General features: G+C 45.6%; 5 protein-coding genes across 5 annotated transcripts; 3 read left to right on the top strand and 2 right to left on the bottom strand.

Annotated features, from left to right (window-relative positions):
- Nucleotides 1–10126: 10126 nt before the first annotated feature.
- N7483_009845 (SH3 domain protein) lies at nt 10127–12947 on the top strand (the record flags this gene model as incomplete). Its single annotated transcript, XM_057093272.1, has 2 exons — nt 10127–10183; nt 10260–12947. The coding sequence occupies 2 exons, from the start codon at nt 10127–10129 to the stop codon at nt 12945–12947; spliced, it is 2745 nt and encodes a 914-aa protein (XP_056944446.1).
- A 403-nt stretch (nt 12948–13350) lies between these two features.
- On the bottom strand, nt 13351–14710 carry N7483_009844 (polysaccharide lyase family 1 protein; the record flags this gene model as incomplete). The annotated part of the gene is made up of 5 exons (XM_057093271.1): nt 13351–13905; nt 13966–14062; nt 14135–14260; nt 14316–14459; nt 14511–14710. 5 exons carry the CDS (start codon nt 14708–14710, stop codon nt 13351–13353), a joined length of 1122 nt encoding a protein of 373 aa, XP_056944445.1.
- A 4322-nt stretch (nt 14711–19032) lies between these two features.
- Nucleotides 19033–21417, top strand: N7483_009843 (uncharacterized protein; the record flags this gene model as incomplete). Its single annotated transcript, XM_057093270.1, has 6 exons — nt 19033–19188; nt 19244–19453; nt 19576–19953; nt 20007–20401; nt 20698–20812; nt 20878–21417. 6 exons carry the CDS (start codon nt 19033–19035, stop codon nt 21415–21417), a joined length of 1794 nt encoding a protein of 597 aa, XP_056944444.1.
- A 701-nt stretch (nt 21418–22118) lies between these two features.
- Nucleotides 22119–23117, top strand: N7483_009842 (WD40 repeat domain-containing protein; the record flags this gene model as incomplete). Its single annotated transcript, XM_057093269.1, has 1 exon — nt 22119–23117. One exon carries the CDS (start codon nt 22119–22121, stop codon nt 23115–23117), a length of 999 nt encoding a protein of 332 aa, XP_056944443.1.
- A 251-nt stretch (nt 23118–23368) lies between these two features.
- On the bottom strand, nt 23369–25000 carry N7483_009841 (uncharacterized protein; the record flags this gene model as incomplete). The annotated part of the gene is made up of 2 exons (XM_057093268.1): nt 23369–24912; nt 24988–25000. The coding sequence occupies 2 exons, from the start codon at nt 24998–25000 to the stop codon at nt 23369–23371; spliced, it is 1557 nt and encodes a 518-aa protein (XP_056944442.1).
- Between the last annotated feature and the right edge of the window lie 38 nt (nt 25001–25038).

Here is a 25038-nt window from a genome sequence, read left to right as displayed (position 1 = left end):
TTTTAATCCAAAGCGGGTGGCGAGGTGTAAGTCGGGGGGGACGCTCAGAAACAGATGTGCAGAGGAACAGGGAGGCGAGAGACGAGGGCATAACCATGTACCCGCCAGAATTGTGATGCAGATGGGCAGGGGTGTGGGGAGGTTAATGGAGGTCAATGGAGGGATAAATGCAGATGGTGGGACCAGATGGTAAGAGGAAAGCGCGGACCGGTATAAGTGAATGGTATCACAACACCCTTAAAGTGACACCGGGATAGGATGAAGTGACTAGCCCAGAAGGCAATGGGCGAATGTTCAAAATGTTGCAATGTTGTAATTGCGAGACAAGAAGAGAAAAGGGAAAGAGTGAAAGAGGGAAATTGATAACTTTATCAATCCTTACCTGTAGTATGAAGTTGCCAAGTGGGGGAAGAGAAGTGGCGAGACCGACGGAATAATGTAGTAAAGTTGAACCCTCCAAAAAAAGTACAAGTATATATATATAAAAAAAAGAAAGGATATGTAAAAAAAAGAAAGGATCCGAGCGTATACAAAAAAAGGATTATATATATAAAAAAAGAGGAGGATGATAGGATTGGATGATTCAGATCGATGATCACCTCACCCAGTACCTCAGAAGTATCCGATAAGTCGTGATGTGGAGGGGCGAATCAGATAGCCATTTCGAATTGATAAGAGCTTTGATATTGAAATGTTATTCCCACGGATCCCTCGAAATAGGAATAACCCCAGATCCAAATGTGAAAAGGAAGTTCACAATGGTCTAAAAGGGGGGGGGGGGAAGGAAATGATTATAAAAAAAATTGTGAAAAAGAAGAAAGGTAGAAAAGTCGAAAAAGCTAGAGATCAGGGAATCCTGCCATTTGCGTAAAGGTGGTCCAAGTGTCGTGGTAGGGGCAAAAAAAAGTGGAACAAAAAAAAAGGAAAAAAAGATTAAAAAAAGGATTGAAAAAGATAAATAAAGACTAAGCGCTGGTAACATAAGTGCGTCTGCTTTGCATATCGAGTCAGTGCGTATATAGTGGAGAACAAGGAAGTCAACTTCCAAGAAAATACTTGATTTTGACTATTTTTTTTTTTTATTCTATTTTATTTTATGTACTCCGGATGATATCAATTCTAAAATGTTCATAGTATTATTTCCCTTCAATGTGTTCATAGTATTCTTAGTATATCATGAAACAGTTGAGGTCAATGGATAACATAATGACTCAGTGCTATACTAAAACTTTACTAGTCAATAAGAGCTCACCTACCCCTTATAGTCTAGAACCTCTAAGAATCAAACTTCCAATAATTATTCTCATTTTATCATTTTATTTTTATTGCATTTGTTTTTTTATTATTTATTTTTTACTCCGATGTACCCGCAACATGTGGCGGATTTGCACGAGGGTGTTGGATGATCTTCTTACGGAATTATAATGATCTCGATTTCATGTTCAAGTTCCTCGTTATACAAATGTAATGTATGAGATGGGCTCCGCTTCATATGTCACTAGCCCCAGTATTACCCCCATTATTTTCAAGCTATCTCTCTGTGTTCCCTGTTTCTGGACTGACGTACTTTAATTGTATCACCTCTGACAGCGACCGGAGAAAGAAGCGGAGCCCCTCTCTTATGTAGGGTGGAAAGTAGGGGATTTGTTATGTTAATATCATCATAATTAAAAACAAGATTGGGAAATTTGCAATGATCGGACTGAAAGATTAATCAACCTTGGAAGTATAGGATTAAAAAGAAGTAGTAAAAATCAGTACGGATTACGAAGTACATCGTAGTACTACCTACTAGAAAAAAAAATCCTTATCAAAGCCTTCTCTTAGCGGAGAGGTCCAAGTCCCCGATTTCACCCTTACCCACTTCATTGGCCCATGGATCAAACCAAGATTTTATGGGATGTCTTTCTCCGAGGGTTTATACTTGTACTTTCAGTTCAAGTTTTACTGAATTGGTTAATTTCGTTTAGATCTTTAACTACATGTACGTACTCCATACTCTCCAGGTGAACATTTGAATCAATGCTACCCGGTCGCAAATTCACTGAGGCCCCCTTTTTTCTGCTGGCCTTACATTTCGTAATCCAATAGATGGCCAGAACGCGCACAATGTGTCCTGCCCTGATCATCGCCCCCAAAGGCAACCTTCAAACCATGGAACCATACTTACATCTTGCCCCAGAACCAAGGCAATCGTTATCGCAATTGCAATTCGTATTCCTATTAACTTGATTCAATTGCTCTTCTTTATCAATTGACCGGATTTAATTCCAACTCGAAGGTAAGGAGGCAAAGCACAACTTGAGTACTGAACCTCTGTGGGACGGAACACTAATTTTTCTACGGGTTTCCCCTTTCAGCCTCTAGAGGCTACACAGGGTTAGTGGGAATGGAGGGGCAGAAATCCCAAGATCCCAGAAATTTCTCCGTGACATGCATAGTGCATTGAAATTGTGGGATATCTTGTCAACGTTTCTGGTGGATCGACCTAGCAGCGACCTATGCACTCCGTAGTCTCCACTTAACGTGCCGCGAAATCCGGAGCTCATGGAGCGGAACTACGACTATTGCCTACATTAAGTCGATGCGACCGAGTTTTGGTCACAGAAATGGAGATTAGATGATTTTCCTCATATCTAGTTCAAGTTATATCTATCTATATCTATCTCTATATTATCTACCAAAGATATCTCGTGTTCTTATCATGCTTTGTACCAGATTCATCCATCTATGAAACCAGACATTTGGGAAATAATGATTTCTATAATTCCAAGGGGGAGATTTAAGAGAAGATTTAAGAGAAATGGATGTGGTAATTCCACGTCTACAAGTAAAGCAGGCAAACCATAGTAGATGACGTCAGACTGCAGTTGACAGGCCTGAGAGTTGAACATTTCCTTGGTTTGTTCCCCGTTTTGTCCCCCTTGGCAAGAGCCTGGACTCTTTACCTACTTATCCCAGTCTTGCGTGCAGCTTCATTATGTCTTCTCCCGCTTGAAGGTATGATAATGTACGACTTCTTCCAAGAATCCTTTTTCTATCGAGGGTTCGCGGGAACCTCGGAGCACTATCAGCCGCAGTGGGAACCTCCTGTTCCTTTCAGATTTTTTTTTCTTGGTTCTTCAAGGTCCCCCCCAAATTTGACCCATAATTTTTATAGATGAACGTACGTACTAGTAGTTTAGGATAAATTCGACCGGGTACTGCCGTTATCTACTAAATGTGGAACATCCATGAATGGTGGTGATATTGCGAGACTAACAACACAGCCCTGGAAGGCAATAATGCTCTGATACCTAGGTACTCGTAGCTGTACCAAGACAAAGTGCTTGAAATAAAATTAATTGATATCAAATTGAAATTCGCATTGAAATTGAAACTGATCAGATGTACTCTTGTACACTTCGAGTTCCTCTTACTATCCTCTCGGGTAACTCTAGTCCGTGTTTCACAATACCGCAAGCGCCCGGACGTTAAGAAAGACTTCGGGAGGCGCATGTCTCATCGTATCAACGTAAAGGGGCGAAGAAAAGAAATTCTGACATCGCTTGCATTACTCTCATTTCGAAACCGACCTGCGTCTGGATCGTCCAACCCCTTTGTTCCCCTTGTTGCAGAGTTTGATTTTATAATTTTTTTTTCTAATGCACTATCTTTATTTGCCACCACATATTACATTGCCGTCAAGCCAAAGCTACTTGGTGGCTTCAATTCTTTAAACGCTAAGCCTCAGATTGGCAAAGCCGGTGTTCCATCAGCTCCAGGGCTAAAATCTACTAAAACCTACTAAAAATTCAAGTGGATCAAGTCAGTTCAACGGGACCCACTATAAGAGAGTCGAGACTCCCACATCAAGTTGATCTCACACTACAATAGTGCGTATATCCTGCAATCAGTCCCCCCCAGCCTGCATAACCAACCAACTCGTGATGCTGATCACTGCAGGAGGGGGTAAAAAAACCCCATGTTCTCCCCGTCTCTACTATGTACTCTTCAACCCCACCTTTTCATTTTTATTTTATTTTCTATAGAGAGGGGCAATCGTCCCGCAATTTTGTGACCCCATGCGCTCCGGGAACATCAAACTCGAATATCATCTAGATCGTTCCGCAAACCTGGTATACTATGAGCTGATAAGGGTTCCCCTTATGACCAAAAGTATCGGGCTCGGTGAAGCTGCAAGGTTGCAAAAGGTTTCCGACTATGCTGTACCCACAGCAAGGCGATAACGCCCGTTGGCTGCTCCGCCCCCCTGATTTCTAACCAAGAATGCTACAACCCTCCGTACACTTTTCGTCCGATGTCGACTTTAAATCTCCTCTTTTTTGAGAATTTTTTGTCATCACCTCGGTCCTTTTTTTTTTTTGTACAGTCAATCATCCCAGGTTGTGTCTTGACGCATTGGCCCGATGGCACCACCAAACCATGTCTCGTACCCGTCCTAGATTCACTCTCCGTGAAACCCTACAAACATGGTCGATGCGTAACCCCGAGCGGTCAGACCAGAAGCTTCCAACATGAATGCGTTGAGTTTTTCCTCGGATTGGTAGCTTAGCCAGGAGAGTTCAGCCTTAGATCTTAGTTTATGACCCATCCGAGCGCTTACTATTTTACGAAGTACAAATTCTTTAAGTCACTTCTCACAATTAACAAAGTTTTTAAAGTTTCTTTTCATTGTATAATTTTTCCCCAGATAATCATTAACTATACTTTGTTCACCGCTGGCGATTGAGTTGTTCACCCTCGAGCTATTCGTTGATATTCGTTGATCCCTTTCGACTCACCGGCGGCACGGCCTTTGATTGCTATACGGGACCGAGTTTACCTGGGAGTTATGGTGGCTGAACCTAGTAATGAAGTTCCGCTCGGCTTCTAGTGTGCCGATTGAATGAAGCAAATATGACCTGATCCGGAGATTTGGGATACGAGCTTTACTTTTCCTTCAGCACGCCTTCGCAACTTGCATATAACATACTGATGGTCTAGACATCCGCCACCATATTGACATCGGCGTAGATGAAGCAATTGTACAAATATATTAGGCTTTGAAATATCATTGGCGCCCAGTTACCCCGCGGGGGATCAATTTACATCGTGCTTCCAAGGGTCAAGGCCCACGCAAGCTGGCTTGGGATGTGCAGCCCCCACAGAGTCTCGGTCTGGGGTTGCTGACTGCGCGGCTCTCCTCGGCTCATATCTGCGGGGGGGACTATGCCGCTATACATCCTAAGGTTGTCGCGATAAGAGGGAGAGATGTGATAGTCTCGTCATTTTAGAACCTAGTCTTATCTCAATTTCATAACTAAAAGTCGGTGTGATTCAAATTCAATTCTTGATCACCAGGTTCAAGATCGGATTCTACACTCTAGTTACCTTTGTAAGTCGAGTATCATTAAGGCTATTATCAGAAATAGAAATAGATCCCATACAAAGCTATTGAATCTCGGAGATTTCTTTATTGGTGAAACGTGCCCGATAGTAAAATCTGCAATGAGGGTACACTATCCAAGCGCCTGCACAGTTGGTGCAGTATCTCGCATCACGCAAGAATACTCCTCATGTAAAGTTGACATCTCATTCGCAGTGCGTTGGGACACATGACTTGGATTTGCATACTGCAGGGATGCTGACACGTTATCGCCAAGGTTCCAAGTTTATTATCTATCTGAGCAAAGTTATTGATTGCAGGGGGTGTGTGTACGTACACACACAAGTGGCCCCATCACACCACCCCTCACCAGTTTCAAAAGAACGTGCGCTCAGACGATCAGGGACCACCGTTTCTGGTCTGTGCGATGAAGCCAATAAAATCTCCAAAAAGTAAAACCATACATTATGTAAAGAAAAATTTAGAATCCTCGTCCGTATACAGTGTATACTCCGTAAAGCCAAGGGACGTGCAACCACTTTCGTGGATCACCCCACACTAGCATCCTGTACCGCGAGAAATAGTGCTTTGCTGTAATGCTCTTATACTTTGATTTCCATACTAATGCACACCATGCGAAACAGCTCCAGTGGTACTACCCACACTATCCAGCCCAGGACAAGTCGGCAATAGCCTAGACTCATTGTGCCGTAGTCAATGCGTCCGATCCCGGTGATATGACTCGACGGTTGGTGCATGGACAGTGGGGCTAATGACTTTAGTGCTCCACGCTGCTTGTGCTCTGCACGCCGGACATTAGGCAATGCATTAGTGCGGCGAACTGACTGTGGCTTCTGCACAGTGAGAGGTCAGTGCAGTAGTCATCTGTTTCCAGTATGCAACTAGAGGCCTGATAGGAGGGGGGATGAAGTTTACGGCCGTTTTTAATTTTGTTTTTTCAAAATATTCTCTTTATTTTGTTGCAGATTGTGGAGTATCTTAACAATATCTAGCAGGACCATCCCGAGATTATGGAATTAGATAGCGGGGACACTTTCTCTTAACGTCTATATTTGATGTTTGTTATAAGCTCGGGTTGACTAAAAAAGGTAATCCTTGCTATCTACTAAGGTTCCCACTCTTCGTATACTATTACCCTCAGACCCTCCCACCTTGAATGGGTCCAAAGTAGCTCCCGCCTGGGTCATTGTCGATCGTGGTGGATTGAGGCGCCCGGGTTATTATTTCTAAGAATGGTTCATGACTAAAATGACTAAACTGTCAGGTATACCGAGAATCTCAAATTTTGGATACTTTCATCTCACTACTTATTTCATCCATAAATCAGGAAATATTGCGATTACATGCCACCAAAAGTCGTGATATTTCTACTCTATTCTGTAATCAGCAATTCGCCCGAATGACGGGATATGATCTAATTCTAGTTATCAAAATCCCGCTATACTAGTCCCAAGCCTCAAAACCCTCTTGGCGGGAGAGGCGCCAGCCATGACAGCGCTACTGTCGGCCTATGAAGCCCATAAAACAAGCGGGGGCCAGCCACAATCCCAACAATCCTGATACATCCGTCTGAGACGAATGGGATTCGTGAATTAGAAGTTGACCAATTTCCGGTGGCAGTGCCACAATAAATTTGTGGGATAGCTCGCTCTCCACTTCGCGCTCATTATACTCCCGAGTCCGAATCCTTTCATAAATGAAGTATACTATTATAAGAACTTGTCGGTATATGACAGGATCACCGGAATCAATTGCCTTTGTCACCAAAACAATGATTTTAACACTTGATGCTATAGTTTGCTTTAGATGAAGCCAAACTTGAAATCTCCTATCTAGGCAAGTGTGTACGTAGATGTATAGTGAGGGGCTTCCAAGGTTGTTTACATCCAAGTTGATAACCAATATAGGTAATCCCCCGAATATTTCCCTTCCCGTCATGATCTGCTACCCGCACAGGTACGAGGATCGGCCCTTTGTGGGGTCCGGGGGTCCGGAGTTGGGCACTCGTTGTATATGAGGCATCAGTTGATCCATGCGTATCTATTCTATGGGGTCCGGGGTTCTCCGTCAATCATTCTTCGCATTCGGAGTAGGTTCAACCCCACGGACGAAAGCCGAACTTGAAAATTTGTTATCGATCCTGCATCTGCCTTGGTTGCCTACAGGATGATCATCAAGGTGGAAAACTCATCCTCGCTTGCTTTCGACGACTCCCGCGGAGACGATATGAGTTGCATATGCGCTCTGTCCCTCCGTGAAATCGCGGGGTGCATCTTCCCCAGGCCTCTGCCACTTCACCTCACTACGTACTGCTTATCAACCCAGGACCAAAGGAACTCCAGGATGATGACAACGTCCACTCTGCCATGACCAAGCCGCAGACGCGTCATAAACTAAACGGAGTGCTCTGGAACGGTATGGAGAAGGTTAGCTTTTTTTTTTCTATCTCAGGTTTCTCATGATCATGTTCTTCCCCCTCTTTTTCCCGCCTTATGCCCCTCCTTTGCAAAGCTCTGGTCTCTGAACTCCTCTTTTTTTTACACCTTCTCAATCTCACTCGTACTATTGTCAGCCACACCCAAGTCCGACGAACAGACCACAGCTTTGTGACGGGTGTATCTCAAATGGCCCCAGACCAGAGTTACCCCCTCTCTTACTTTCGACCCTTCAACCCCCCCCTGCCCTAAGCACTCCCCGCTCACTATCTACAGTTTCACGCTTGCATCTCGCGCCGGGAATTCCGCGCTGAATGACCCATTGCAGATAACCTAGCAGAGCCCCGGATGCACCGGTCACACAAATAAAACCTCTCAAATAACTCACATGATGCCCCTCAGATAGCCAAACAATAGTTCCGGCGTTCCGGTTTGGAGCGTCAACATGCTGCAAGTCTAACGAAAGCAAGAGATACGTCCGTTCTCCACGTTCCCCAAAAATCCGTCGTACGAAATGTCCCATATTCCAGAAATCTAAGAATCAGCAACAATTGGCGAAGTCAAAATCAAAAGTCTGGAGTTGAGGACAAAAAAAAGCCAATTCATCCCTAACCCCGCAAATTACTATGAGATATCGTGCAAGGTCAACATGCAATCCAAACGCCTTCTTTCCCCTTACTTCTGATAATGACAGCAGTGGCTCCCAACCATTGTTCCAGAGACTGAGCTGGCCAAAGCCACCAATCCGCCACTTAAGAATTGAACGTTTCAGAAAACCTTATCGGGGATCTCGCCCCCTCTTTCCTAACCAGTGGCGAGCGGTCTACATAGCTCCAGACGATGATATCTTTTTTGTCTCAGGACTAATGAGGTCCATGTATCCCCTTGGTAACGTTGAGGTACCGTCTGCTTTTGAATGGTCGGACCCTCGTCGTGCGACTGGGCGTTGAGAGGCGTGTCTTGCATTGCCGCCACCACTGATCTACGGCAAGTAAGTACAGAAGGAATTTCTTTTTTCAAAGAGTGAGTAATAGCCTAGAGCTGTATAGTGGCTTATCTCGAAAAAATCAATTCCTTGTGCATTTGGTGAAGTTATCTTCGTATAGCATTCCTTTCTTGGTAGGTCTTAATTTCGGGTTGAAGACTTGAGATGCATGATCTTAGCATGACGCTATTATGAGATTGCGTATAGTCTCGTATAAGCCATTGTTACTCTGAAGGCCACTGCTAATAGCCACCGGCATGGAGAACCCCGAGTCTTATCAATTGTTTTATCATGCTTCAGCATTACTTTTGGTCAGATACTGGGGGTGAATCTCGCACTGAGGTGGATGAAGATAGTCTATTATCAATGATTAGTGTAGAAATGCCAGGAGGAAATAGTAACGCTTTATATTTAAGCGTAGCCGAAGTTGATTCTTGATACTCGCCTCCATATGTGCGCTAGTACACACTTTCTAGTTCCGCCATGAAGCTATTCCCGGGGATTCCAGATTTGCCAGTGGAAGCCAACACCGGAATATTGCCAAATATCGATCGCAATTCACTTTTTGATCAATTCAGCATACCATATTGATGTATGATAATTTATAGCTTATTGAGAGATAGCACAGCTCGGCTATTTGATATAGTGCTATTGGGTCAGTACTTTGTGAAGTCGTGCTGAGTTGAGTGTGCAATTCTTGTCCCCAGCAAGACCCTGCTTTGCAGTCAAGGCTTCTGTCGTAAGACAAGAGCATTCCAACTATCTGAATAGTTTGATGATGCCTTGAATCGCTGATGCCTGACTCTGTTGAAAATTATATCGAGTCTCATCGTCCTCGTGGCATACTTTGTCAAGCCTTGCTGGCGAGACCAGCATGTCTAGCGGTTGCCCAACTTCGGGTACTCGAAAAGTTTTAACAAAGACCAGGATTCTCATGAAGACACAGAAAGCTTTAACGCATTATGATTATATTCGAGAAGCTTCTGCCGTTCACGTGTTGGACTTCCAAGGTTTGAGCAGTGATGACAGATGTCTCGCGGGGCCAGTTAGGTACGAGCCGAGAGTAGGACAATGAAACCGCAACCTTCGTCTTACCGATTCGAGCCGCAAGTCAGGCTACTCGAAAAAGTGAAAAAAAAGGACACCAAAGTCATTGAAGTCAGTTCAGAAATTGATGAACGGTGATGGAATCGCGATAAGATTGAAAGTGGAGATCATTTTGGAAACTCACCCACTTTCCACCACCGCCTGACCTTGGTTTTCCACTTGTCCGTTCCTTGGATCTAGGAGTGTGGGATCAAAACAATCAACATCTCCATGTCTCAAGTGCAGTCTCCTGGGTTAGCAGACCTGGAGAAAGAGCTGGGTTGCTCGGTATGTAAATCTCACTCTTAACATTCCTTCGCCCTCCCCCCCTTACGTGTGGGACTGACGTCTGCGTTTCCCTTAGATCTGCACCGAGCTACTTTATCAACCCCTCACTCTCCTCGACTGCCTCCATACATATTGCGGATCATGCTTGAAGGAATGGTTCACCGCACAAGGTGGACGTCGAAGACCTCGCGGCTCGCTGCCCAAATTTACCTGTCCCTCTTGTCGTGCTAATGTGCGCGACACCCGCCCAAATGCGACCGTCACGACTCTACTGGATATGGTCTTAATGGCCCAGCCGGATCGCGCCCGAACAGAGGAAGAAAAGAAGGAAATTGCAGAGCGGTACAAACCCGGTGACTCGGTGTTCCCGCCACCACAGTCAGAAGCAGAAAGCTCAGACGATGAGGATGATCAGCGACTTGTGGATGAGATTCGAGAGCTGAGTCTTCGTGAGAGTCGGGCATCGGGAAGGAGAGAAGAGCGTCGTAGAGTGCAGCCAGAAGTGAACCGACCGAGGAGCAGCAATCCCGATACCCGACACACCGAAGATGGGAGAACTCGACGGAGGAGGGAGGAAGTCGCGGAACATCAACGTCATGCATTTGGAAGCCATGGTGATTCTGAGCGTGCTAGACGAGTCGAGCATCAATCAAGCTTGCGCTCACTACTCAGTCTATCATCCGAGGCGGAGACAATGGAAGAAGAGATTCTGCGACAAATTGTTGAGGAGGGATTGCTGAATGATATCGATTTCGAAAACTTGGGACCTGCACAGGAAGAGGAGCTGAGCGAAAGAATCGCAGAAGCCTATCGTCGGAGACATATGGGTCAGTCGAATTCCCGGCCAGCCCAAAGGCGTCGACAATCACCGCAAGCCAGTTCTCGATCGCATACGCGGTCACATTCTGCTCAACCACCGAGCGAGATAAACCAGCCATCTCGAGAGCCTGGTGAGAGGCGACCACCTGTATCCCGACCGCATCTATTGGACCCGGTCGCTCCCCGCCCAATTGAAGCACAACGGCGAAGAAACTCCGATCAAGCCAGCGCCAATCGACGAATCTCGCCTGTGAGATTGAACCAGGGATCGAATTCAGACGAGACTTTAAGACCCGCTGCTAGATCTTCGAGTGACATGACGGCAGAACGCCCGCGTAGTTCTCATGCTGCAAGGCCCAGGGCGCAGTCTTCATCACGGAGACCGCGACGAGGGACTGAATCAGATCAGCCAGCCTCCGATGTCTGGGCAAGTTCAGGGAGAGAAAGGATCTCTTCCAGACAAACAAGCAGCCAATCTGCTACCAACTCCCCTACATCTACCTCATCTCCGTCAGTTGCACCCCAGGCCTCGAACACTGCGGAAACCACACCTGCTACATCATCACCCCTTGTTCCAATTAGATCTGAAAGACGACCACGACCAGCTTCATCGAGGGCAAATGCCCCTGCACCTATCGCTACTCAGTATGCCGAGCCTAGCATCTCATGCGACCGATGTGGCAAATCTGAAATCCAATATGAGTTGCACAAGAGATGTCTCAAGTGCAAAGATGGGGATTATAATATTTGCCTGCGCTGTTATCGCTCAAAACAAGGCTGCCTTGAATGGGCTGGTTTCCGCCAAACTGCCCAATCAACATTCGATCTCATGGTGGCATCCTCAAACGGCCAGCAAGCACATACGCTGGGTCTCAATCGACACATAATGAGCTCCTTCAAATATCGAAAACTCGCGGAGAAGGCTCAGACTACCGTTAATGAAAGCACTCAAATGACGAACGACAATCCTGCTCGTCGGCTCGAAGCTGGACTATTCTGTGATATTTGCATGTCCTCCACAAACGAGTGCTATTGGAAGTGCAACCAATGTAACGAGGGAGACTGGGGCTTTTGCAATCGCTGCGTCAACCAGGGCCGATGCTGTACTCATCCTTTACTACCTATTCGCCGTATTGGTGGCAGTCCTATCTCGTCTGTATCTACACCCACGATCAAAACAAACGATTTATTAGCGATTGGAAAGTCAGAGACCTACAAGATCCTCGAAATCTCTACAAACTGCGACATCTGCACCTACCCCATCCCAGCCTCGGTTACAAGGTTCCATTGCCTGCAATGTAACGACGGAGACTACGACGTTTGCACAAACTGTTACCTCAAGCTTGTTGTAACGTCAAAAATCAGCAAAGAGAACGGCCACAATGGCTGGCGTCGTTGTCTAGCAGGCCATCGAATGATTATCATCGGCTTCAAAGACGAAAATGAAGGTCAACGACGTATTATTGACAGGAATCTGGTTGGTGGCTATGCCACAAAAGATGAGCATATCAATCGGTCGCCTACATCTTCACCTGCTACCGCTAGTCCCAATGTATCCTTGGAATCTAGCAATCCATTTTGGAGCTGGAGAGAAGGTCAAGGACGTCGTAAGAAGGCTTCTCGCGCACGAGCTTCAACCAATTCGCCAACAAGTAATGCACAAGCAAACTCCGGAGATCACTCAGGCTCCAATCCAGGTACGCCTATCTCACAGCAGGCTCCTGCTCTCCGCCGCTTCCCACCTGATGGAGGAGTGGGACTGGTCGTCTATGCTCGGTGGTCCTGGTACCCTGAAGAAGGAGTCAAGGATGAACTGGCCTTTCCTCGTGGTGCTGAGATCACAGAGGTTGAGAATGTGAATGATGACTGGTTTTGTGGGACCTATGCGGGTAGCACTGGGCTTTTCCCTGGGAAGCATGTGGTTGTTCTTAAAGAGGTAGTATGAAGTCCCAGATCGAGGGATATGAGTTCTCGGCTTTTCTTTTTATCTTATGTACCTGCATGAAGCTATGATTATGATCACGATAATGGATGAATGCGTGAATTTCCAACTTCAAATTATAAAATACTGAATAGAGATGTAAGGTTATTTGGCTGAAACGACCGCTGCCCTATTGCTACTCTAATTTAGAAGATACTGGTGAAATTACAAGAAGAACAACCTTGGAAGGAGACAAGACTCAGAAAGATGCGATCGTGTATTTCCGTAATCTGTGAGTAGCTATATGACTTGGAATCCCATCTATCTAAAAATACAAAGGTATCTCGGAATGAAGCTATGCAAAGCACCTACAAATAATCGGCCAGTGCCCACAGCTTCCTTCAGAGCTCCATAAACATGAAGCTGTTTACAGGTTACCCTGACCAGCGCTGGTAGCAGGGTCAGTGCTAGCAGTGGAAGCGGTAGCAAGAGTATCTCCGTTGAAAGCCTCAAGAGCCGTGGTAGAGGAGCCAGAGAGATCACCCTCATTGACGTTAGCAACACAAGCACGACCAATGTAAGACTCGCAAGTGCTAGAGGAGCTGCTGGAAGAGAAGAGAGCACCCTCAAAGGTATCAGTCTCAAGGACGGTGTCAACATCGCTGAAGTAGTTACCCTCAGCGAGGACGTAACCACCCTCACCGATCTCGAAAGCGTGGCCGGAGTTGTCATCCCAATAGTTGTTGACAATGTGCAGGTAGGTGTTGTCCTGGACCTTGGGGGCACGACCACTGGTCTTGTAAAGGTAGTTACCCTTGAATGTAACCTTGTCGCTGGAGCCGTCAAGGTAGACGTTCCAGTAGTGGTGACCGTCGCAAGTGGCGGAGTAGTCGGATTCACCATCGATGTAGTTGTTAGTGATTGAGACGCGGTTGTCGGCCTCAGTACCCAGAACGTAGTGCTGACGACCGATACGAGCGGTCTAGATGGGAAGATGTTAGTGGAGATGAAACTCGAAGTGTTCGGGATAGAGGGTACTTACAGTGACGTGGTCGATCCAGACAAGATCAGCTTCGTCGAGAGTGATGGCATCACCACCCCAGACGTACTTGGGGTTAATGTCGGTGATAGCGATGTTTCTGTTATAAGTCAGTCATAATCACCCAGATTAAGCCAATACCTAGAAATAGTAAAAACTTGAATGCACTCACTGAACGATGATGTTCTCAGCACCACTGACCATGCGAATACCACGGCCCTTGATAATACCGGTAGAGCCTTCACCGATCAAAGACTTGTTGGAAGTGACGGTAATACCGAGCAAGCCAGCATTGTCGCTAAGAATGAAATTAGCAATGATATTTTATCCATATTTGTGGAGCAAGTTCCTACTAGGTCACGGAAGTGCTAGGAGCATCAGGCTCATAGTTGGTGCACCAGTCATCCTGGTTGATAGCAACCTGGCAATCAGAGGCAGTACCCCAAGGAGCGCAACCAGTTGCAGTAGTGGTACCCTCAGTGTCGGTGAAGTCAAAGCTAGATTATCATTAGCAATATTTTCCTCGGACATGTAGAGGGATCACTCACGTCTGGGTCAGAACAATGACACGGGCCTCGTCATCACCAAGGTATGAGACCAGCTCATCGGTAGTGGTGGGGTAGACAGGAGTAGCATCTCCACCACCAGTGGCAGAAGAAGCAAATCCTTCGGGGGTTCCCTGGACACCGACAGCAGCAGCCTTGGTGGCGAGAGCGGCAACAGCCGTAAGAACAGCAGCGTACTTCATCCTGGAAGACGTTGTGATTGATAAATAGAGTAGATTAAAACAAAAAAAAAGAACAAAAGAAACTTGAGATCAAAAGAATGACAAAAGACTGTGGAAGAAAACTTAAGGGATCAGACAAGATACATTTGTTTCATTATATAGGTTTAATCCTGAAGTTCTTGGCTCTCTAGGGCTCACACACAATTTGTTTCCATCTGTGGAGTTTATTCCATATCTAGTCACGGTACGGAGCTAAATAACCAATTCTGGTAAGATCAAGCTCTTCATATGAATTTAATAAGTTTAAAGGAGAAGTGGATCTGTTTTTTATCTGAATTAGGCTCCATAGATATGCTCTCGGATGGTCGGATGGAAGAAAGAACAAGACCACGAGAGCATGGAATATTTCAATCCCAACAGAAATCTAATGATTTCACTGTTGATCAGTCCAATGTTCGGTCAGGATCGATCTTTCAGGAAGGCGATCGTCATCTTTTCATGAACTAGAATCCACTTTTGAAACAAATCCACCTCCCTCGGCCAATCGGTGCTACAGCTACATCCAAATAGACTTCTTTAAGTAACAGAGCCGCGGGTACTTCATTTGAACATGTTTCAACTAGACAGTGAACCTCGGAAAGTGGCCCTGCCCTAGTCTGTCCCATCAACTTTATATCCTCTCTTGCTTGTTAGTACTAGTATCAAGCCCTGGAGTACGCGGATGATTCAAGCTGGGGCCTTTTTCACGTCAGAGAAGACCCACTTCATGAGGATCATACCAGGGGGCTTGAGATTTCATGTCAAACTCATGTCCAGACAATGATGCGCTTGATACGTGAAAGGTTAGAGGTTATTGATCTTTCTAACCCGAAAAGTCTCAGGAGGACCGGACTATAGCCCATGAACGTAGTATGTGATTTCTATAATAGCAACTTTAATTCTACATGGAGATTTTAAACTTCAATTCTGCTACTAGTAGGCAAACAAAAAACCAAGTTACGGAAATGAGTAGGTGAATAATATTAAATTCATCCCAATTTATTCTCTCTATTAGATTGAGCTGGAGTCCACACCTGTAGAACTTTCACCCATGGAAATATTGGGCCGCGAGGCCTGTCCCTTCAAATATTCTCCCGCATGCATGCATGTGTCATGTAGAGAGTGCAACTCGGTGATTGCCCGCTTAATTCTAGCCCCCATAGATCATCTCTGGGCAGCTCATCTTGTAAAGTACTTGATATCCCGGTTTGACTCTTGACAACTTGTCAACAAGAAGCCGTTCTAACTACCAGGAAACCTTGGACCGATATCATGATGTGTAACCCACCTCCTTATCCCTGCTGGACTCGATCACCCGAAGATTTTCCAACCTTTGGCAGTTGTGACAGTTGGATCATACCTTACTTTAATCCACTTATAGTTCTTCATCGCTTTGATTACCTATTCAAGACTCGGACTTATTAAATTTGTTGCTCCTCAATAGCATATAGGAGACAATTTTTTCCAAGTCTCCTGATATCTCTGGATTTCATCTGAAGCAGCCCGTGGTGAGATTCTGTTTGTATGCCTAGATGCATGAGATATTTTCTTATAATCTTCAACCATCAATGTGACTCAGTGCAACAAGCACTCCCGCTTTCTTTTCAGGGATCTCTTTTCTATAGGTTGTTCGTAGTCAAATTAACACCCATCCCATACATAGCTCCTAGGCAAATGTTTCTAGGTCGGTTAATTTTTATCTCATTTTGACATATTATAAAAGCTTCGAATCTGCCAGATCGAAGGCGAAGTGAATTTGATTTTGAAATAAGGTTTGATATACATTTGATCCAATATCATTGACCATATACTCTTGCCTCCTCATTTCTGATCAATGCGCCTCAACAGGATTTTGCTTGCCCCCTCTCTTGGCTTGGCCAATGGAGTTGATGTGCAGGTGCCTGTAGGATACCCGAATAGTAAGTTCATCTAAAAAATCTGCTTTTATATGAATTTTCCCCCTTATGCTGACCATATCGTAGTCTCCAAGCAAGACCTGGAAACTCTCAATGATATGTCGTATACCTGCAATGTTACCAATTGTTTGAATGCAATCCAAGATATAATCCAGTATTGGCAATGCTTTATTAGAGCGCTTGAGTCAGGGAACCCTCCAAGTCTTATACAATGTGTGAATCTCTACGTGACACCTGTGAGTATTCCGGGTCCTCATTTGAACATTGAAGGTTCAAGTTCCCCACTTGGGGAAATCTCGTCCCTTCTAGCTCTTTTTATGCCAGCATGAACCCACATGTGCAGGTTGAACTGTTTGCTAAGACTTGAATGATACTCAGTTTTGCGATTGTGCAATTTGCTACCCGAACGTATATAGCAACGTCACGGCGGCTGGTTGGTGCTAGTGTGCTCCTGTTCGGATGATAGATATAGTATTAGGTACATGGATCCAACCTTGGAGGTTTCATGAACAATCGAAAACGCTTAATTCATCTGATATGGTCTACTCAGCTGGTTAATTCAGATGAGCAGCCAGTTTTTTCGAGTCGCTCTTAAAGCCAATGTGGTAGCTATGAAAGAATGAGACTGACCAATAGGGGTTACTACCTAATTTAGCACCTATACCTGCACATCATATGGCCCAGGGAGATATTACAACTTAAGCTACTACATGTAGTCAGGTCAATACATGTAGATCTCATGTGATGTGGTCTACTAACTCCTATGTCGGCAGGCACCGGCGATCGAATTCTATGTGAGGCTGTGTACTCCGCCTTAGGCAAGAAGGATACCTGCTAGTGTACATAAGCGGGCCTCTAGCCCTCCAGGGCTGGAGGTTAATAATGATGTGTGCCATGTCAATATTAGTACTCCATATCATAGCCGATCATATGATACATGAATATAAGCACCCCAAAACAATATTCATGGATAATAGTTGTTTGCACCGTGATGCATTGTTGGAAATTGCTGATTACGATGTGGTGGTGACATGAGATTGATCATGATTCCAGAGCAAACACTGAACCAAGGCACTACTATAGACATAGTAAACCCGTCCTTCAATAATGTACACTCCAATAAATGATACGCCGAAGTCGTCAAATCTATGTCCATAGATCCGAGAATAGATAACATTTAATAATTTTCTTCGCCTCATAAACGCGGGCAGTGAATCCAAACCCATTATGCATGACCCCGGCGCTAAGGCTTAACACGTCACTGTTGTGGGCTGCTTATTGCGGACTGCATAGCCATTGCGGCAAACTGCATGAAGCTATTATTGGGAGCTGAAGAGCAGCTCTCAAATTCTCAGCTGTTTGATGACCCCTCCTTTTACCAAGAGTGGCTAGACTAGAGGGCTTAGATAGCACCCATCCAGCAGACTGCAAAATCTGCCTCATTTCGGCCATTTCAACTAGAGGATCACTTCCCCTAATCTTGGAATGATCTCAATCATTGACAGTATGACCAAAAACAAAAATCGCAATCGTCTGGTGCGAAAAAATTCGTCAAGCAGCTTTGGAAGGGGGGGACAGATAAAAACACAATTCACAAGCCGGCCCCCTCCCAGGTGACGGCAATTGGGGTCACAAATCAAACTCAACAACCCCAAAAATCCAATATTAATCTGCTAGGACTGTGGGATGAAGCATATCAGTTGATTGAAAAAGAGGACGCGGAACTTTTGACCTCCTATGAGAATTATCTGTTGTCAACAGATGGAGGACAGCCGCCAGCATTATTAGCGCAGGAGAAGGGCACTCAGCTTCGGGAACAAGCTACCCGAAAGCTGAAAGCGGTACAAGAAGGAGAGTTGAAAATTATTGTTCGCGGCAGAGAAATTGCGATCAAAGAAGGAATAGCTCGAGTTGTTCGGGCGATAGTTGTTGTGAAAGACAGCATTGGATCAGCTATTAATGCAGATCCACATGCTTCGATCGCATGGGCTGGTGTGGTTATAATATTGCCTCTAGAATTCACCACCTTCCGGGTCACTTTGATATGCAGACTCTGATTCCAGTATCATTTTCAGTTGTTATTTCACCCCTTCACGCAGGCTGACAATGCCACGGCGCTTATCGGGTATGTGTCGGACCTTCTGGTTCGGTTGCGGGTCATCGAGGACACACACGGTCTTTCAAAATTGAACAAAGTAAGGTACTTATCACAAATCTATACCAGTATGATGGCCGCTAAGATATTCTGGTGATAGTGCTTCTGAGTCACTTACCCGCTTGAGGGAGAAGATGGTGAAGCTGTACGCAGAAATCATCCGAAATCAAATCCGTATCGCATGCCAGTACTCGCGCTCGGTGTTACTGCGGTTTTCAAGAGATCTGGAACACATGGATGATTGGAAGAAGTCACTTACCGACTTAAAAGATGCCAAAGAAAGCATTAATGTCGATCTGCGGGTGATTGGGAACCATACTTTGAGCAAAATTGATTCGACGATATCAGAACTTCAGGGAAAAGCTGACAAGATTATTCGAACATTGGGAGTATGCCATTTCTCCCCCATAATGGGTTAATCTGTGTTTTTAACCTTGACATCAGGACATCAGCCAGGATTTAAGCATCACAAAGCTCCCTTGCGCCAAATTCGCCGGATTCAATGCCTTTGACCCATCAGCTCGAGTACCATCCGCAAAATGCCTCGAAAACACCAGAATCGAAATTCTGAAAGATATTGAGATCTGGGGAATGGAGAGCGATGAGAGGTGTATATCCTGGCTCAACGGAATGGCGGGCACTGGGAAATCCACTGTTAGTCGCACGGTGGCGAGATGTTCCAAAAGCGACAGCTCTTAGGCGCTAGCTTTTTCTTCTCGAGAACGGGAGAATTGAGAAACCAAGCAACGGCACTATTCCCGACACTCGCCGCGCAGCTGACAGATTCTTTGCCGGAGTTGCGCCTCTATCTGAAGGAAGCGATAGACAAAGATCGAACAATTGGTGAACAGACGCCACAGAACCAGTGGGAGCGACTTATACTTGAACCCCTTTCCGAGCTGGACAAAAGCCTCATGTTGCCTCTTCCTGTTGTGATAATCATTGATGCATTAGATGAGTGTCGGAACCATGATCAGCATGGTATCATGGGACTCTTCTCACAGGCGAAAATATTCAATATGATCCGTCTTCGCACTCTCATTGTCAGCAGACCCGAAAAGCCAATAGTGAAAGGATTCCAAAAGCTTCCCGATCATATTTATCGAGAATGGAAACTGGACTCTGATGCGCAAACTCCGCAGACCAGGCGCGATGTCTCTGTTTTCCTGAATCATAAACACTCTCGTCTCTTGCTAACGAGAATGAGCTTGACACAGAGTGGCTGGGCGAGGAAGCAAAGCGCAAGTTGGCAAAGCGGACCGGTCGCTTGTTCATTTATGCTGCAACAGTGTGCCGATTTTTGGAAGGAAACTTCCCTGAAGAAAGACTTGGGATTTTACTCTCAACCGAATCGACTGATGACTCTCCAACGGCTGATCTCGATGAAATTTACTCTATGGCGCTACGTCAGAAAACCACGGAAAGTGCCGAGAAGGCCACTCTCATCGCCCTCTTTCAAAAGATTGTTGGCACCATTATTCTCTTGAACGAAAAACTTTCCCCACTGAGTCTATCCATGCTTCTGGACACTCCACTGCGAAAAGTTCGTATTCTACTGGACATGCTTCGTTCTGTTCTGGTGGTTCCGGACGACGATACTGCGTCTGTTTCTTATTTTATCTTTCATTCCATGATTTCATTCTGGATGAAACTCGATGTTCCAACTTGAACATACATATTGAAGAACAAATGTCGCACGAAAACATCTTCAATTGCTGCTTGGGGGTTATGGATCGTCATTTGACTCGGGATATTTGTCAACTGCGTCGGCCTGGTACCCTACAAAAAGATATCGAGAGAAGTGTGATAGACAGGCACATTCCTCATGCGGTTCAGTATTCATGTATCTTCTGGGTTGACCATCTCATGATCTCCAAATCCGACATCTCAAATGACAGGGGAATCTACCAATTCCTGACCACTCACCTCTTGCATCGGATAGAGGTCCTAGGTCTGATAGGGAAGATTTTTGACGGCATTGGCAGTATTATAATGTTGGAAGGCCTTATCCAGGTACGATTACCCACGCAAGCAAAATATCAGTTGGATAAATACTAATTGAAACTAACCGTTTGAAGTCTGTACAAGATTCCAAATTGCGTGAATTTGTGTATGATGCGAAACGTTTCATGTTTCATGTGCGGTATGTGATCGAGGAAGCTCCTCTACAACTTTACTGCTCAGGTCTCCTTTTCACGCCCCACAACAGCATTGCCAGGAGGCTATTTGAACACAAAATTCCACCGTGGTTTGAGAAGTTACCTACAATGGAGGAGAAATGGTCACCCATTGAGCAGAAGTTGCAAGTTCCGAACTATCCCTGGTTCACTACGATTTCTAGTGATGGCAAGATGGTTGCATCGGGCTCCATGGACGATGAGCAGATTTACATATACGATACAGTCACAGGAAAGCAAATCTCGAAGTTCACAACTAATAAACCAATTATGGCTCTCAAGTTCCAAGAAAGCGATACCAAGTTAGCTCTCGTCAATGATGTCGGCGAAATCAAGCTTCTGGACATCTCCACAGGCGAAGAAGAGCTCATTTTTCAGTTTCCCCCACCAGATTGTCATGATTATCCTAAACCTGTGGCTTATGCAGATCTGCAGATCTAACTCGCAATGGACTAGCAGTGATTTATTACAACTCGACACATTCGCTCAGTTTACTGAATCTAAAAACGGGAGTAGTGACTTACTTGGGACATCGTCTAAACTGGACGAGTCACTCAACTCTATCTACTAATGGGCAGTCTTGTGGTGACTGTGAGTGGTGACCCTAATGACCCTATAGTATATTTATTGGATGTGACCAAAAATCAATGGCTTGAACATTCTCGCGAGAAGCGTGGTCGCCAGGATTTTATGAACCTTACTTTGAAGGTAGACCTTCTCTGCCAGTCTGTGTATTGGGAAAATCAGAGCTTGCGATTGCATACTCTGACGGCAAGCTCTCATTCTGGAATGATTTGACCACAAAAGATCCTAAAATCGACCTTCAGAGTTCTGGTTCACGGTCGTTCTCAACCGCTGTCTTTTCGAATGACGACACAATTCTTGCATGCTGGTGTTGGGCCACATGGAATACTATGAGCGTTTTGAAGATTTGGAATACTGGCTCCGCGCAAATCACCCATGTGTTTGAAATGGCTGCATTTTACCTTTCCCAACCAGAGTTCCTTCCAAATAGTCACAGGATGATCGGTCACAGCGTGGGCGCTATACAAATAATCAACCTTGACTTGGAGCCTTACTGGAAAAAGCCCCGTGAGCCCAAATTTCTTTCGATTTGCCAAAACAAGAGGATAGCTGCCATCATGTTCGGTTTTGGTAATCTGCAAAATAACCTGGAGTCGTGGAATTTACAGGAGGACACCAAAATCAGTTTCCAAACTTGTAACATCCAAGCGATAGCACTTTCGCCTGATGGGAAAATCCTGGCCACTGCATACAAAGATGGAATCGTCACATTGTGGGATACAGCTTTGGCCAGACCTGTGAAGACTTTCCGAGCCCATGAGGATCTTTGTTATTATCTCAATTTCTCTCATGATAACACGAGGCTTGTTTCATCCAATTCTGGCCCAAATGGCTATGGGAGACGTAATTACGAAGAGTATTCATTCAAGGTATGGAGAGTTCAGGAGCTCTTGATGGATCCCAGCCTCAGTCACTTATACGTCAATGATCGTGAAGATGGACTTGGAGTTGCAGAGTCTAAGTTAATACCGTGGCCCGTTACGGACAACTATGAAGCGCTTGAGCTTGGTGTGGTCAGACTAGAGAGGGAATTTGTCAAGGATACTGTATGGGAGTTGGGATGGGTAGCTCTATCCCATGACATGAAAAAAGCCATATTCCTGTACGACGATAGGTTTGCGATATGGGATATTGATAGTGGGGACTATAAGCAAGTGGAATTTGATTTTCCTCGCCTGGATTGGAAACAAGTCATAGAGTTCTTCCCAGATGGCCATACATTTGCTATTGGGTATGACGAGGGAATCATGGTTTACGATACCACAGGGAAACGTCTTCGACATGTGAAGCATCACTGGACCCGGACAAAAGTTTTGACGTCTCAAGTTGTTGAGGGTGATCCAGTACCAGCGGAGTTCTCTTTCAATAATTCTGACGTCTGGCTAACTCGCAACAGTGAACGCATTCTTTACATTCCCCCAGGTTATACGGTTGATAACAGCATTTTGATGAAACCCGGAGTGTGCTGCGTTCAAGACAACTTGGTTCTTTTTGGCACCCGTGATCACGAAATTTTGCAGTTGCGATTTCGACAGGATTTTGATCAATGTATTTAGTATTAAGGAATTTCCTGAATTGAGAACATTGACTTTGTTCAAACTCGAATGAATGTAGGTACCCGGCAGGGTTTGACTACTCAGCTACTTGAAACTTGAAATAATAAATGCTGTAAAGGGTTTCTTCGAAATTCGTGTCTCGTATTAACCATTGAAGAACGTGAAACTATTAACTGATAATAAAAACGCAGGTTTCAATAACGCCGAGAACATACTGCATCTAAAACGAAGAATGAAGAGGTCCTAGTCGACTACTGCAACAGAGCAACCATCAACTTCTCATAATCACCCGAGGTTTCCCCACGCACAACATCAATCAAGTTCTTGTTAAAATGATGACGATAAGCACGCTTCACTTGGTCCTTATGGTCTGGGTTCCAGTGCAACCGCACAATCCTCACGACCAACCGCTCATCATCGGTTCCCAACCCCTCCATTGCTTCATTGAGCAGAAAAGCATCACGCATGGCCGGATCCGTAGCGGTTCGTATCATAAACACAAATGCATGTTTCATATGGTCTGAAAATCTTTCCGTAATAACTGTCTCCAAAGATTTGTGCTCGCCAAGCATATGGCATCTTTGATCCATAGCACGTAGTTCCGCATTCGATGCCTTTGCCATAATCGCGCACACGCTCTCGACCGATTTATTAGCATGTATGGCACTGACCCACGATTCAATGTGATGTCCCTTTAACTCAGCGCGCTCATCGTGCCTGTCCGCTTGAAGAACCAACTTGAAAAGGTCTGCAGTCTTGAAAGACAAGTCATCCACCACATCGCGCTCCAAATTGCGATGATACTTGCGCTCATAGGCCGTTTTGATAGCACGTATATCAGCATTGGAACGACCAAGTAGAGCCTCATTCATAAGCCACTCCTTAGTTCCAAGTCCAGCCACAGACTCGCGAGCCCAGGCAACATCAGAGCCCAACGGGCCTTCAATAACACTCAGCAAGCCACGTTCAAGGTATCCACCCGTCTCACTCTTAACATCGTCGTAAAGATCGCGCTTGATATGTCTTGAGTAAGTTGCACGTACTGCAGCCATCTGTAGCGGATCAAGGGGTGCCAGGGTCTGAATGATGGCCTTCTCGTCAGTGCCGAATCCCTTCATTGCTTTCCGGAGGGTGTCGGCTTGACGAGTGAAGTCTCCAGGTGCGATTTGGCCGGGTACGTAGCCGAGTGTTGGCATTGCGGGTGGAGGGTCGAGGCTCGGGCCTCCGCTCATCTGGTGACCACCTGGACCACCTTGGGGTGCGAAACCTGGTCCGCCGACTGGCGCATGTGCTTGTCCTGGAGGACCGTAGTTCTGATGCTGTGTTTGTCCTGGAGGGCCATAGTTCTGATGTTGTCCTTGTTGGAATTGCTGTGCTTGACCTGGAGGACCATAATTCTGATGCTGTGCTTGACCTGGAGGACCGTAGTTCTGATGCTGTCCTTGTCCGGGAGGTCCTTGTTGAAATTGAGGCTGGCCGTTGTATCCTGGCTGAGGAGATTGGTTGGAGGGGTAGCCGCCTTGTTGAGGGCCAGGGTGGTATCCCGGCCCGGGTTGAAGAGGGGCACCGGCATGATAGTTATTCTGACCCGGTGGAGGCTGACCATATTGGCCTTGCGGTGGAAATTGTTGGGGTGGAGGGCCTTGCGGAGCAGCAAATTGTTGCGGGGGATAAGACTGTGGAGGGTATTGTTGCTGCTGCTGTTGGGGATAGGATGGTTGTTGCTGGTACGACTGCTGATAACCATGTGCCTGGGGAGGCTGGTTTGGGTTGTATCCGCCGTATGGTGGTTGTTCTATAGTATCATAACATGCATATTAGTATCGTGCTTCATTCGCGCCGGACGGGCATGTGGGGGTAAGGGACTCACGATGATAGGCCATGGTCGCTTTGTTTATGCGAAAAAGGTAAGTGTATTGGC

Source organism: Penicillium malachiteum, assembly GCF_028827825.1.
Source record: "Penicillium malachiteum strain IBT 17515 chromosome Unknown utg000004l:1.0-4883003.0:1.0-4884900.0, whole genome shotgun sequence".
Taxonomy (NCBI): domain Eukaryota; kingdom Fungi; phylum Ascomycota; class Eurotiomycetes; order Eurotiales; family Aspergillaceae; genus Penicillium; species Penicillium malachiteum.
The sequence above is the reverse complement of the archived record's forward strand: the minus strand, read 5'-3'. Positions and strand labels throughout refer to the sequence as shown.